The 15238-nt window shown below is 38.2% G+C and overlaps 1 protein-coding gene across 6 annotated transcripts in view; it reads right to left on the reverse strand.

The window, feature by feature from the left end:
- Positions 1–776: 776 nt before the first annotated feature.
- Positions 777–15238, reverse strand: part of spsb4 (splA/ryanodine receptor domain and SOCS box containing 4) — a 252980-nt gene continuing 238518 nt past the window's right edge. For all 6 annotated transcript variants that reach the window (XM_062976562.1, XM_062976560.1, XM_062976559.1 and 3 more), the window contains one exon: positions 777–3361. In XM_062976562.1, coding sequence (XP_062832632.1) covers positions 3234–3361 — 128 coding nt within the window. In that variant the 3' untranslated portion in view covers positions 777–3233. The remainder of the gene's footprint in view (positions 3362–15238) is intronic.

Below are 15238 nucleotides of genomic sequence, written 5' to 3' on the forward strand. Positions count from 1 at the left end.
ATCTGGGTACAGTGGTCCATGCCCTTGTCACATCCAGAAAAATTACTGTAATGCACTCTACATAGGGCTATGCTTGAAGACTGTCCAGAAGCTCCAGCTCCTTCAAAGATCTGCACGCAGGTTGTTCACTGGAGTGGAGTACAAGGAACCATCAACCCCCTTGTTGCGGCAGCTCCACTGGCTACCAGTCTGCTTCCAGGCATAATTCAAGGTGTTGGTTTTAACATTTAAAGCCCTGAACGGTTCAGGCCCAACCTATCTGACTGCATCTCCCAATATGAGCCTGCCCTAGCCCTGAGGTCTTCAAGAAAGGCCCTACTCTCAGTCTCACCTCCATTTCAGGTATGGCTGGTGGGAACGAGTGAGAGGGCCTTCTCGACAGTGGCAATGGCAATGGATTTTGATCACAGCAACGAGATGGAGCTGGTTTTAAATTTTGTGGTTTTAACACTGTTTTACCATGTATTGTCATCTTAATTTTTGTATATGTGATGGTTTGTAATTTGAGTTGATACTGTCTTATGTTTGAACAGCATTGAATTGTTGTTGACTGTTAGCTAATCTGAGTCGCTCTATGAGAAAGGTTGGGATATAAAACAAAGTAAAATAAAATTTGAAAAAAATTACTACAGAAATAATCAATGGCAGAGAACATGAAATTTGAGCTGTGATTATAAATGATCTCTTTTATATTGCTCCTGCTCTGCACAAGCATATTTTGTTTGGGTTAATTTGGGGTAGAGAACTGGATGAAAGGAGACATATACCAACAACAATTTGGACAGTAGACTTTATTAGAAACATCTTCATTCTTCGGTAAATTCACATTAAAATAGGCTGAAGGCAGCTCAGTCTAAACATTCGACATTCTGCCATTACAACAACTTCCAGTTAAAAACTAGATAACTGATCAGGCAGAGAATTTTGAACATAGCAGGAAATGCAAAAAGAAAGCAGTGTCTTTAAAAATAAGTTGATCTTGATGAATGACTACCAACAGTAACTTGAGAGGGAAGGAAAAAAGACACACACCCCCTCCTGAGAATGAAGAATTAAAAGTATGGGAGAATTCAAAAACTTAGGCAAGTTAATCTGGGGTATCAGTGTCCAAAGGAATTTATCGCACCTTAGATACTTAATTGAAAGAAAGGAATTGGTAGCCTAAACTGACTTCAAAGACCTTAAGGATTTCTTCACACACACAGCTGGACTCATTCAGTATCGCCACGGATTGTGGTGATCCCAGTGGTGCCTGCCCAGGGGGCGTGGGGACATGTTGCCCCATGCCCTGCACCGTCCCAGCTTTCCCCCTACCTCATCGCACAAATGGAATCCTCCTAAAGCTGGTTCGACCTGACTAATGAAAAGACAGGGAGCCTCCCGTTGTCCGCCGCTGGCTTATTTTCAGAGGAAGCAAAGGTTTTTTCCCACTTCAGCCACGGAGCTGCCCCAGAAGTACTTTTAATGGGTGTGATAAGAGATGTTGGGCTCCATGGCCAAATGTGAAAACCCCTACCACCGAAAAGAAGCTTGTGTGAAGAGGTCCCTAGTCTACTGCTTCAGAAGTATTTGTGTGAATAAACACATTCTATGAAAACTTATGCAACCAACTTCTTTTTTGCAATCTCTAAGGTGCTGCAAGTTCCCTTTTTTTAAAAAATGGGAGGTTCTACATATTTTGGGTAGCTAAAACATTGTAAGGGCATGTACAAATTCTTCCCATGTGCTCAATTAACATGTGTAGAAGGGAATTCTATGAGTTAATCTTACTGAGTGCTTCAACTGTGTGCTTCTTCCTACTCTCCTGATGAATATCCATTACACATATGTAAAAATGACTTCTCTTGTGTACCAAGGTACTGAACCATATTCCCAAAATGGAAAAAAAATCAACTGATTCAGTGGAACAGATTCACTGCTCCACTTATATAGAAGCTACCTGCCACTACTGCCAGATATACATATTCATGTCAGAGAGCTCCATGCATGGTGAGTTCTGCATATCTGTATGTCTATAGGTGTGAATACCCAAGCTACTTCCTTGAATATAGGAGTTATGTATATCTGTTTGTATGGACATTAACGAAGGAGAATAGGGGGCAATAGATAGTTTGGGCAGGTAAGGATAGCCTGCAGGACTGGAAGAATCTTTCTGCATGTTCAATGAGCCTGTGGAACACCTGTTATGTTCCATTAAAAACAGTATTTGGAGTTCATGAAGTACACATAGGATTTAACTCCGTTAAAAAGTGGCATGGTGTCTGAGGGTTGGGCTTGAAAAACTTGAATAGGAACAGATACACAACCTAATCAGCAACAAATTAAGCTCAAGAACACACATTTCAGACAAAGCTATCCTGCTGAAGTAAAAAAGGGGAACAAATAGTTTAAGAAGCTACTTCAGCTTACCTGGTTTTCAGACTGAGCCAAGTTACTTTGGAAAAGGGGATGATCAACTACTTTTATAATCAAGACACAGCTTTTTTTATAACACAATTTAAAATATGGCAGATGGTGTACCATGAAGCTGGATTTTCTGGAAATAAAACCTGAGCACCTAAAAGTAAAGGCCACAATCTAGCAGTTCCAATGCAGCTCCAATGCTCCCAGGGCACAATGCTTTCCCATTCCTTTCTATGGTGCACATGAGAATCCAGTATGCACACTGGAGCATTATCCTTCACAAATGAGAATAAGCAGCCCCTATGTATAAAGCACTTTGGTTCATAGCTAACATGTACAGGAATTGCAATGACTTGCTATATGTACCAATTTTATTTTCTTCTATCCTCTGTCTTGTGGAGTTGTGATTCTGGTTTTTGAGAACCACAAAAAGTATCTATTTCTTTTACTCACCATACAGCAACCTGTACTAAGAGATGTGGGGGGTTTTCTTCCATAAGGGCTGCTTTTTTGGGCGGGTCTATTTATCTGGTACATGCCCAATGTCAGATCTAGGCAAACATGCACTTGAACTTTGGATCTGACCTGTGAAGACAAGCTTTGGGTTCATAACAAGGCTGCTAACAGTGTAGGCAATAATTATTTCAATGATAGTATTAAACCAATTCAATGGGCTTTCACATTCCTTAGTAGTCTCCATAATGTTCTGCCATGGTTGGTTTTAAAAAATGTAAAAAATAATAATAATTAAATAACACTCCAAAAAATCCACCACGAAGATTTATATTCCATTGTAAACAATTTCTACCATTTAAGGAGCTAGAATCATATTACTGATATTGTAAATAATTTTTCAGAGACTGAGGCAAAGGTAGAGTTTCTATATCATGCAGGCGTTCTCTGCCCAAAGCGAAGCGAATTGATCTTCGGCACAGGTCCATTAAAGGCAGCGGTTCCGCTGAAAATGAAACAGAAAATAGTATCAAGATTCATTTTTTCTTCATTCATTCTAACAGTGTATGATAACGCTTGCTGAGTGAGAGGGAATACTTAAGATATGATCACTTTAGAGGAAATACACTTTAGGGCATCACATTTGCACAAATTTACTGCAACGTTCTGAGCTGCATCCATACTGTAGAATCAATGTAGTTTGACATCACTTTAACTACCATGGCTCAATGCTCTGGAATCTTGGAATCTGTAGTTTAGCCTTTTCTGCCAGCATTCTGGCAGAAAAGGCTAAAGACCTCATAAAAACTCTTTCCATAGCATTGGGACACGGCAGTTAAAGTGGTACATTGAAGATGCAACTTAAGTGATAGAAAGACCTTTATCAACACAACAGGTCAGCACTGACTATACATTTTCTATTTGTGGGATCATCCCACTTAAAACTGCACAAATTTTGAACTTAAGAACCTAAATTAATAGCCAACAGTTAAAGCAAATAAACAGCTATGCTATATCAAGGCTCAAGTGGTCTTAAATATTATTGTGTAATATTTCTTACAGCTGGATAGATAGAGCCCTGACGTCTAAATGCTATATTTTTTTCTTTAGAAAAAAAATAAATTAGGGAGTATTTCAATATAATATCCTCCCCCACCCACAAAGTTGAAGTTAATAGAGACAGGCAATTCTCCCATTTTCATTCCTAGTAATAAACAAATCTTGTTCACTTCTCTAGAGAGTTTCCATTAAAAGCTGAGAACAAATATAAAAGGATCTTGGCAGTCACAAAAATATTCAGGCAGAGACCAAACCACACAAATAACTTTTTGAAGACACTTCTGCATCAGTGTATGTTCTCATTCCGATAGAACTTTTGCATTTCTGGTGTTGTAAGGTCCAAAGTTTTAAAATGGTACATTTTGTCTATACAGATAACAGAAGCAATAGTAAATAACCTATTATTTGTTATCTTCACTGCCTCTAAGAATTCAGGAGATGTAGAAAGATCTTCTTTTGCTAACATGGGAGATGATGGAGGAAACCTTCAAAACATTCCATTATCTTGGAAACAGGTATGGTCAAAGTTCGCACAGACTTAGCTACTGTGACCTTAAAATACTGGAACATATTTGCTTACTGGGATGGGAACAGATACTGTACATGTTCCACAGAACACTTTGCTAAGAAAAAAAAGATGACTTCACACACTGAACATAGTCTAATATGAGGTATCTGGAAGCTAATGCTCATTATGTAAATCATGTCAGTTCCAGCCCCTGAACTTCTTCACTTCAATAAGTGTTACTCCTTTTCACTGATTGCTCACCATACATCTCCCACAGTCTTATTTCTAGCAAGAGTACCCAACTTCACCCAAGTTAAAAGCCTATAAGTTCCATTCTCAACCTTGTGCCCCCCACTCCAGTTCTGGTACTTATCCAGCCTCTAGCAACATTTTCCATGTTAAAGACTCCTTTGTTAAAGACCCCGCTGTTATTTTTCTACTCTTCTGCCCCTCTCTCCAGTATTTTTCTCTTTCCTATCTTCAGTCTCTTCCTCATCTAATATGCTTCCCAGTCCTCGCCAGGAATCAGGATTTTTTATCTACATCCAGATAGCAAAATTCCATACATATGTGTTCATTGCACTAGCTGATTATTTCTTATTTGGAAATTCAAAAATGCCCACATTGGTGGCTAAGACTGTGACACCTTCGTTTTCTGATGGTTCAGTGTACACAAACTTTGTTTTCAATCACAAATTTAAAGTATTATATAAAATTTGCTCCAGGCTATCTGTATAAAGTGTATAAGAAACATAAAGAGATGTCATGTTTAGTCTTGGGTTTCACCTCCAAGATATCGTGTGATGTCCATATACACAAATAGGTATTAAAAGAAATCTGAAACATCTCTGGATAAGGGATACTCAACTTCTACAAATCAAGTAGAGAGGAGGTTGAGGGGAGACATGATAGCCATGTATAAATATGTGAAAGGGTGTCACAAGGAAGAGGGAGCAGGCTTATTTTCTGTTGCACTTGAAACTAGGACTCAGCAATGGGTTCAAATTACAGGAAAGGAGATTCCACCTAAACATTAGGAAGAATGGCCTGACCGAATCAGCTGTTCAGCAGTGGAACTCGCTGCCTCGGAGTGTGGTGGAAAGCTCCTTCCTTGGAGACTTTTAAACAGAGGCTGGATGGCCATCAGGGATACTTTAATTGTGTTTTTCCTGCATAGCAGGGGGTTGGACTAGATAACCCATGTGGTCTCTTCCAACTCAATTATTCTGTGATTCTATGATTCTATGTGGTGGATTATGAATACTTTGGCAAGTACACACACACCATTGATCTTCCATCAAAAAGCACTCCATTCAAGTTTTTCTTAGTTTCTTTGCACATAACACAAGAGTCACAACATACAATACAGCTATTTTAAGAACAACAACCTGTTTTCTTTATCACCTTTTCTCTATACAGAGCACTTGTACCTGGTTAATACTTTGACATCAGACCACCAACGAATACCAGGTGCATGGCTATATTTCAGAGGAAGGAACTAGCAAAATTGCCTCCAAGTATTCCATGCCTAAGAAAAAATCTATAGTATTCATGGGGTCACCTTAAGTCAGTTGCACTAACATTTGTAACGCGTATACATGGAAGCATGAATCAGTTCTTGCCTAGTCATATTATCATAGTGGATGAAATTGATAGCTACAAATAAATTATTTGGATTCATTTTAAAATGGAATTTTAACTGCTTTACTGAAGTCCACTGAAACCACTGAGGCTAAATCCAACCGCTTGTCTGAATTAAAGTGGACCCACTAAATCACTGGGATTTAAGCATTAACTTAGCATTCAACAAATAGTTCAATGGGTCTACTCTAGTTGAGATTAGCAAGCAGACCAAGTCCTTGAAGTGATGCCCAGTGTACTGGTGATTTGTTTTTAATTATTTTAAAAATGACTAATTTCAAACTCCTTGTCCCACTCACTAATTTTGTGATACATTGTTTGTTTCTTCATTCTAAAACAACACAATCTGCTGGAACTACACTACATGTATTCTTCAGCTACATTTACTTTCTCTTTTCTTCCACTTTTGACTCTGTCTGAAACACAACCAGTTTGCCAGGCACATTCTTTTCTAATCCCTTCATCAGCTTTCAGTCTTCAGGCATATCAAATTAACTCCTGGTCATGACCTGAAATCATGAATAATCATCCTCCATCTAGATTTCCTCTCTCTTCTGACTCTTTTACACACACACCCTATTTTCCTTTCAGCCACTTGTGTTAGATAAAAGGGAAAAGCTAGTCCACATGTTGCATGTTGATATGAATCACAAATGTGATATCCCATTTCTAACTGTTTCTCTAGCTTGTTTACAGTGCATGTGAAGAGGGGAGGTAACTTGACAAATGTACTTTGTGTATCAATCAAGAAATAAAAGTAGAATAATAATATGATGAATGGATTATGAGTCCAATATGCCTTGAAATTCAAGTAGAACAGAATTTTACATTGATAGTATTATACATATTATGATATACATTTCACACTTGTATAGATAAACATAAAAGATGTTAAAAAGATGAGTTTTACAGAGCATGGAGATAATTTTAAAACATTTTATTTTAGTATGATTTCAAAATAAAGCAACGGGGTGAAAGGAGAAACCCACCCACTACCAGTCTTGAAGCAATTCGTGAAGATATGTCTCCTGAACAGTAATTTATTTTTATATTTTGTACCAATAGTGAAGCTGATACACAAGAATCTCTTCATCTAGGGTTAGAAGGTAGGTTACCACTGGTACAGCAACATCCATCAAGGTTAAAATAGCACAGAATAGCTAACTTGCCACTTTGGGAAACATTCCTAAGCTACAGAACTTGCTAACATGGATGCAATGCAAAAAACAAAACAAAACAAAATTTGGCTTTGAAGAGTGTTGGGCACTTTTTTCAAAATAAGCATGTAAGATGGTTTGTTTTATAGGAAAAAACACATCAACTATTATAAACAGAAACCTTTTAATTAAAAATGTCATCACTAAAAACTATGAACATACATGCATATGTACAAACACAGAGACATGCAAATATGCTCAGCTAGCTGTGTAAAAATTATATTCAACATAATTAACATGAAACTGCCACAACTTTTCAACCATGTGGGCTAGTAGCATAACTCAAGAAGGGGATAAACTTTGCACAGCTATGGTAAATGACACAGTTAAAGGCATATCTAAAAATATAAGTTGATGACACAGAACGTTCCTCCAAATTGATTTAATATCTATTGTGTATTGCATAAGTGTATTTACTATATATCTATTTCATGAGTAAGGAGCCTTGAATTCAGCTTATCTAAACAGTAAGAGCTATGATGTAACCTAAACAGTGAAATATGACCTCTTCCTTCTGTTCCCCCTCTCACACACACAAACCCTTCCAATCTCTCCCCATATGAACAGCTGGAGGCCATTGTAATTGCCTTCTTCAAAAGACTAATGGGCAACAGATGGCAAGATCCTGTTATCAGCTAAGACTGATAAAACAGGCACTTTAGTGTCTCCAGAAGGTAATTTCGATGGTAGATGAAATGTTACTATATCCCATCTAGACTAGTTTAATCATTTAGGTTAATAATTTAAAACAGATACAGAAGAAAAGAAAAACAAACCAGTTATCATGCTCAGGGAGTACCTCATAAAAAGGATGCAATAAGATTATCGAAAGATAGCTGGTACTACATACACAATTATAATGTTAGAGTTCTGGGGTGTTAATTAGGAACCTCAAATGATTGGACAATTACACTGCACTTGGTGCTACTGTAAAATGTGGTGTTTATATGTCAAAACTACTGCAAACTCTAGGATTGTTTTATGGGGAATATGAATTTTCAAGGTTCTTAGTTAACAAAACTCAGAAATATGTTTGCTACCACTTTAGCTACCATGGTTCTGTCCACTGGAATTCTGGCATCTGTACTCTGGCAAGGTATTTGAGAGACTGCTAGCAGGAGATAGTGATTTGGATGTTGGACTGAAAGTGTGAAAGTCTTACATGTGCATATCATTCCTCCACATGATGGGAAGCCCTGAATTGTACATATGCATCACTGTCATATGTACGGTCATGTATATGTACATAAGTAAGTGTGAGTCGCTCATTAGTTTCTGAATTTGAACAGAACTCAACAGAATTTGAATAAAAATAAGAATTTGAATTAAAATTTTAATGCAAGCATCTAAGATTCCTGTATATAATAGTTCTACCTATGTGGTTGCAACTGGGAACACTATTTTATGTTTGTTTTACATGTGGCAAAGAAGATGACAGATACACGTCATAGCTTTTCACACATAATTTTTCCTCTAAACAAGTCACAAACAGCAGACATAATATATCTCTGAAGTAACAATCATAATTGGTCTAACCAGGCATAGGCAAACTTTGGCCCTCCAGGTGTTTTGGACTTCAACTCCCAGAAATCCCAGTCAGCTCACTGGTTGTTAGGAATTGTGGGAGTTGAAGTCTGAAACACTGGGAGGGCCAAAGTTTGCCCACGCCTGGTTTAAACCATTTGTTTTTAAATATCAACCTAGGGGCAATGCCCAACAAAGTCAAATAGTCGTGCCTTGAGGCCACACTCTCAAAATCATCACACTGAACTACAGATGAACTACTTCAAGTTGTTTCCAACTTATGACAACTCTAAGGGGTTTTACTGGCAAAATTTGATCCGATGAGTTTCCCATTTGCCCTCCTCTGAGGCTGAAAGATGCCCATGGTCATCCAGTGGGTTTTTCTATGACTGAGAGGGATTTGAAGGGGTTCTCCAGAGACTTAGACCAATGCTCAAATCAACCATTCATAAAATGTTACTCTTAAAATGAACCAAAGGCAATTCATTATTTGGTAACCAAATTATTATAAACATGACTTTGTACATTTATAATTTACAAATTATGTATGCCTACAAAACAGCAATTCCCAGGGGTGGTGAGTGGGGTTTACTGCCAAGGTCAATGTACACATTTCACAAAACTTCAGTATCAGTGGTAGTTGGTGGTGTCCATGTCTGTAAGACAGTGAATAAATCTCACATTAAATTTGTAACATTAAAGGAAAAAGTGAAGGCATAACAAAATAGGTTCAGTACATTGGATAGCTCCTGGTTAGGGGAGACACTGAGATGGAAATCTCAGGCCACCCCTCCCCATACCATGTATTTTCTAATGATAATAAAAGGAGATGGTTTATCATTAATTTTCATATTAATCTGCATGCTGCCCAAGGGGAAAATAGTTCTCTGGGCAATCCACAATAAATATTAAATTCAGTGAAGAACAAAAGGCAAACTATAAAATTCCAGACACATAATATCAAGCATTAATTTCATAGTAATACTAACAGTTACACGGCTCTTATCATGTCTATATTAAATAAAAAAATATAAAAATAACAATGAAATGTCTGGAAAAATAAAAAAGATTTTCACTTGAAGCTAAAAAACCTGCTAAGCAGATGCCAAGTGAGCTTTTCCAAGAGAGAGCTCCAGATGGCTTTCTATCACACCTCACAGAAGGGGCTCAAAAGATGATTTTAAGGTCACAGCAGGTAACCCTTCAGAGAACCTGGTCCCATGCCATTTAGGTGAGTGCTGGCATTCTGAATGGGCCTTAAAGTCAGTGGAAATGACAAACCACTAGCGTAATATGATCATAATATTGGCCAGCCCCCAGTTAATGACTTTGCTGTTCCTTTGTGAGCCAACTGAAATGTCTGTAACAGTTTCAAAAGCAACTCCATAACTAAGATATCACCAGAATGTGGGAAACGGGAGCGAACTAGTCAGATAGAGTCACTGCACAAAGTATCAGAGTCTAAATAAGTAATCAAGTGCTATCAAGCATTCCATGGCACTATATGTATTCAGGAGTTTCCATGTTGGCCATACACCAAAATACAACCAAATCCAAAATTCACCAAACAATTATATCTTTATTGGCTCAACTGGCTTCTTCATAATGCAAAGATGTTAAAAATCATACAGGAGAAGAAAAGTAACACTGATAGAGTCAGAGGCCTACTTTTTGTCTCATGCAATTTTATTTTAATACCTTTCATGTCCAGTCAGCACCATTCCAGCGATAGTGATTGGATCTAAGAGCAATAAGTAACCCTTCCTCCTAAGAAAAATCAGGCATCTGTGATCCTACAAGAAAAGCTAACTACTCTGCAAAACCAGTCTATTTAATTTATTTATTTATTTATTTATATACCGCTCTTTGAGTCCCAATAGGGTTTGAATTTTTTCATAAAAGCAGCTCCTTATTGTCCACTTGGTATTTTTTTGCCCTAGAGTGACAGTTCATCTTTCAAGTAATCCATTCAAACCACTTACGATATCCTGTTCCTCTCAGCAATGAGTCCCTACTACCATGGGGATGAGGTACCTTGGATATCTACACCTCCCACCATTTCAGAAATCCTTGCCTCTCTCTCTCCAGGCTCATACCTTATTCATTTGCTAATTATGTTGTGCATGAGCTGTCAAGGTTGAAGAGAGACTGAGGATCTCTGAAATGGCTGGAATTCAAACATTGTGCTCGGCACAAATTCACATCCTCCACTATTTCAAAGATCTTCATCTATTTTTCGAGTCTTGTTACTTATTCATTTGCTACTTGTGTCACATGAGACATGGGACTGAAGAGAGGCTGAGGTATTCCCCCCTACTTGTTTTACCATGATTGTATGTGGGGAGGGGTTACCGCATGGTAAAAGAGATCCCTGGGACCCGATTCTGCCTTGTAAACAAAAAAGGAAGTGTGTTGCCACTGCTGCATTGAAAGTGGAATCAGCAAGAACTTCCAGAATTTGAAAAAAAAATTGGATTTCAGGATTAGTGATGCAAAATCTGTAAAACAATAGTTTTCAAATTGTGGAATGTGACACGGGGAAGGGGAGAGTTTTTTTCAGACAATATATTTTCTTCATTTCTTCTCTCACTACCACTGCCTCACAAGTGCACATGCTGGAGAAAAAGAAGGGACCTTAGGCATGCCTGAAATGATAGCTGTATTTCCCATCCTCTCACCACCTTCCTCCCCTACCATAGCCCACTACTTTGCAAATGTCCCTTCTTCCATGATTCAGACGGTGCTATCACAGCCACACTCTGGGGTGCAACATCTGTGTGCCACCTCCCTATATGAAATGGGAGGAGGAGGGGAGAAACTGAGAAAGGAGATACAAAAGAGATGCACATCTACCCAAAAGTGATAAAGGGGGGGGGGGAGGTGGTGGAAAAGAGTAAAGAGAAGGAGGAAACTAATAAGGAAGAGAGGGGCTGCAAAAGGAAGGAGGGTGGGAGAAGGAGAGAACATGAGAGCCAGCTGTAACTTTTTCATCTTCCTCTTCTGATTCCTGCTGGCCAAACAAAATTGCATTTTTATTCATATACTTTATGGAGGTATATGATACATATAGATGTTTAGCGGTTAACAAGGTAAAAAGATTGGGAACTACTGCTGTGAGCATCTGTATGGACACAGTAATATCTATGCTTCTAATTTATGACATCTATGGATGCTTCACATTTACCTCTGTTTATATCTGATAATATGAAAAACAGTGCAGCAACTAAATAAGCATGATAACTCCTGCTAGGTAGTTAGGGTATTGTGTTGTCGAAGGCTTTCATGGCCAGGATCACAGGGTTGTTGTGTGTCTTTCGGGCTGTGTGGCCATGTTCCAGAAGCATTCTCTCCTGACGTTTCGCCCACATCTATGGCAGGCATCCTCAGAGGTTGTGAGTTAGGGTATTGTTGCTATTTTCTTTGAACGTTTGACACAGCTATCAGTCTGTCATCCAAAGTGACACACAGTCACACCCTGAATTACTTTCAGGTTAAATATTACAATGATCTCATGTTGTGTTAATTAATTCTAGCATGAACTCATCATGTCACCATCCCCCTTTTAAATTTCTGCTTTGAGGCAGGATTATACATCTTTTTGAAACATTAAATTCTTAATTTAATTGGACAGACTTATAGTTTTGGCAATGATTTCCTTTCTATGTTCACAATTTTCCCCCTCTGAAATCTCATCCTCCCTGTTTTCCTATCCTTTCTCTTCCTGACCTTACCAGATTAAACACCCTTCTCTTTCCTGATGAGTCATTTTTCTCTCTGTGGGAAGCGAGTCTGCAGACTGACTGGCTCAATGCCTGCTCAGTGTAGCAGAGAAAGGGAGAGATACTCTATTCCAGGCCCTGATTTTTTTCAAGGCAGTCTTACATTCCCTTTTTTAAAATGAAAACAGTGCTAGTAGCTATACAATGTTTTTAAGAAATCAAATTCCAGTCAATCTTCCAATTAATTTGGCAAAGTTCAGATGGTCACTTGGTGCAGCATGAACATAGTTTCAAGAATAAGTGGGGGTGGGATCTGCTAGCATCTGTAAGGATTCACTCCCCTTCACAAAGGGATCCATCTGTGTTGGCATGGATTTTGAGGGTTTGTTCTTTGTACTGGGTCAAAGAGACAGAACAGGCATTCTGCTGGTTTACCACCCTCCCTGCTGCCCATAAACCTTCCTGTCAAAGTTGGGTGAGGCAGAACCAAAGGTGATGAGGGAGAACACTAGGGCTGTAGCTTTCTGAGATTTCAACATCTACAGCAAAGACGTTCTGACAGGGCCAGCTTGGACTTCATGATGAGGTGTAACACTGCACAATCTTCTAGATATGCTTAGGACAAAGGCGTGTTTGTGCTCCTCCCTCCCTTCTCATCCTAGCATTAAACTTTCCCCCTTTCTTCCAATTGCAAAGTCATCATTAGGGTTTTCAGCATTTTGACTAGCTAGAACCCAAAACTGCACTCTGCAAGACTAGTCTTAAATATGGTTGCAAAATGTGGAGTTTTGATGCTTGGTTGGCCACTCCTATTATTGACTTACTTATTTACTTAGTATAGTTAATACAGTTGATCCTCTGTACCCACAGATTCTGTAAGAATGGATTTAACTGTCCATGGCTTGAAAATATCCCTCCCATTGCCAAAAAATAAACATAAAAAGCAAAGCTTGGTTTTGCCACTATATGTAAAAACACAATTTTACTACATCATTGTATATGAGAGCAATTGAGCATGCAAGGATTTCAATATTGATGGGAAAATTGGTGGTTCTGGAACCAAATCTCAGCGGACAACAAGGTCCCACAGTATAATAAAAGGTTTAAGAAATTTGCACTTAGTAACTTCTTCTACTATATCTGAACTACTGTTTTGTACCCTAACCTTTTAACTACAAAAACACACAACTGGATTCACTTGAGTAGGAACAGAAGGCTCTTTCTGACCAGGAACCCTCAATAAAGCAGGTCTCCTAACTGGTTGGAGGTTTCCCTTCCCAAATAGATCAACCATGGGAAGTTTAGCAAGTATGGAGACATTCTAAGGGTTAAATAAACTTCGGGGTCTAGCACTCATGGAATTATTTTTATGAGATCTAATATCCTTTCACTAACTACTGCAATATCACAGAATCACAGAATCATAGAGCTGGAAGAGACCAAAAGGGCCATCCAATGCAACCTGCTTCTACACAGCAATACACAATAAAAGCATTTTTGACAGCTAACCAGCCACCCAACCTCTGTTTAAAAACATTCTGAGAAGGAGACTCCACCAAACTCCAAGGCAGTGTTTTCCACTGTCAATAATAATGGTGATGTTTACATTACTCCACCTAGGCACTGCAGTCTCTGGAAAAAAAAGTGTCATGGAGATCTTAGGGTTTTTAGTATCATAGAGTATCCATATATAATTATCTGAATTTCTACATTTAATCTTTCTGAAAGATATTCCTGATTTGTTTCTTTTTTTAAAGTTAGAGATAGCCTCATCACTCACCACAATCTAGTAGTAGTTACTGTCTTATGCAGTCACCCAGTCTAGACTGTTTGGGTGGTTCAAAATGAAATGGAGTTTTGAAACACATTTGGGGACCCACAGGTTGAGAACCACTGCGCTAGAATCTTCCTTAATCCTTGTCTACTAATTTTCCCCAACCACCACTATGAGACACTGTAGCTTGTGCACAGCATTGTTTAGTTCTTTTCCCTATCCTCCAAGTATTTTTTAATTAAAAGTTTTGACAATAAACCACACACACACAAAGGAACAATACTTACAAGTACATAAACATAGCCATACTTAGACAACAATTGCTTAACAAACATATATACACATATACCTTGGTGCATGGTAACGTTTTATTATTGTATATTGGTTTTTATGATGTTTTAAATGTTTTTAGTTTTTAATGCCTTTTGTATTGTATTGTTGATGTGACGGTACTGTGTTGCCAATTTGTAAGCCGCCCTGAGTCCCCCAGGGGAGAAGGGCGGGGTAGAAATACCAGAAATAAATAAATAAATAAACACATTGGTAACCTAACCAATACAGTTGATTCAGGCAATGTATGCTCTAAAAGGCATTCCAGGTTAATTACACTGTACATTTTTTTAAAAGAAATAATTAATGGCTGAATTCCATGACTTAATGTCATTGTCTGATTGAATGTTGTTCTGATTTTTTGCAATGTTCAAATTATCCCACAGTTTTCAAAACAAAAGTTAAGTGCCAATGTATATACAGCCTATTCGCAAAGCAGAACTATCTTGTTTATATCTTCTAGGCTGAGATGCACTTTGAATTATTTATTTGACTCTCCCCTTGATCCTGAAAAAGGTCAAGCGTTTCATACAACTTACTTTATTGATGTACTTTCTACATACAAAAGCAAGACCATGCATTATTAATCCCTGCCCTTCATACATCTGAT

The sequence above is a fragment of the Anolis carolinensis genome, chromosome 3, assembly GCF_035594765.1.
Source record: "Anolis carolinensis isolate JA03-04 chromosome 3, rAnoCar3.1.pri, whole genome shotgun sequence".
In the NCBI taxonomy this organism is placed as follows: Eukaryota; Metazoa; Chordata; class Lepidosauria; order Squamata; family Dactyloidae; genus Anolis; species Anolis carolinensis.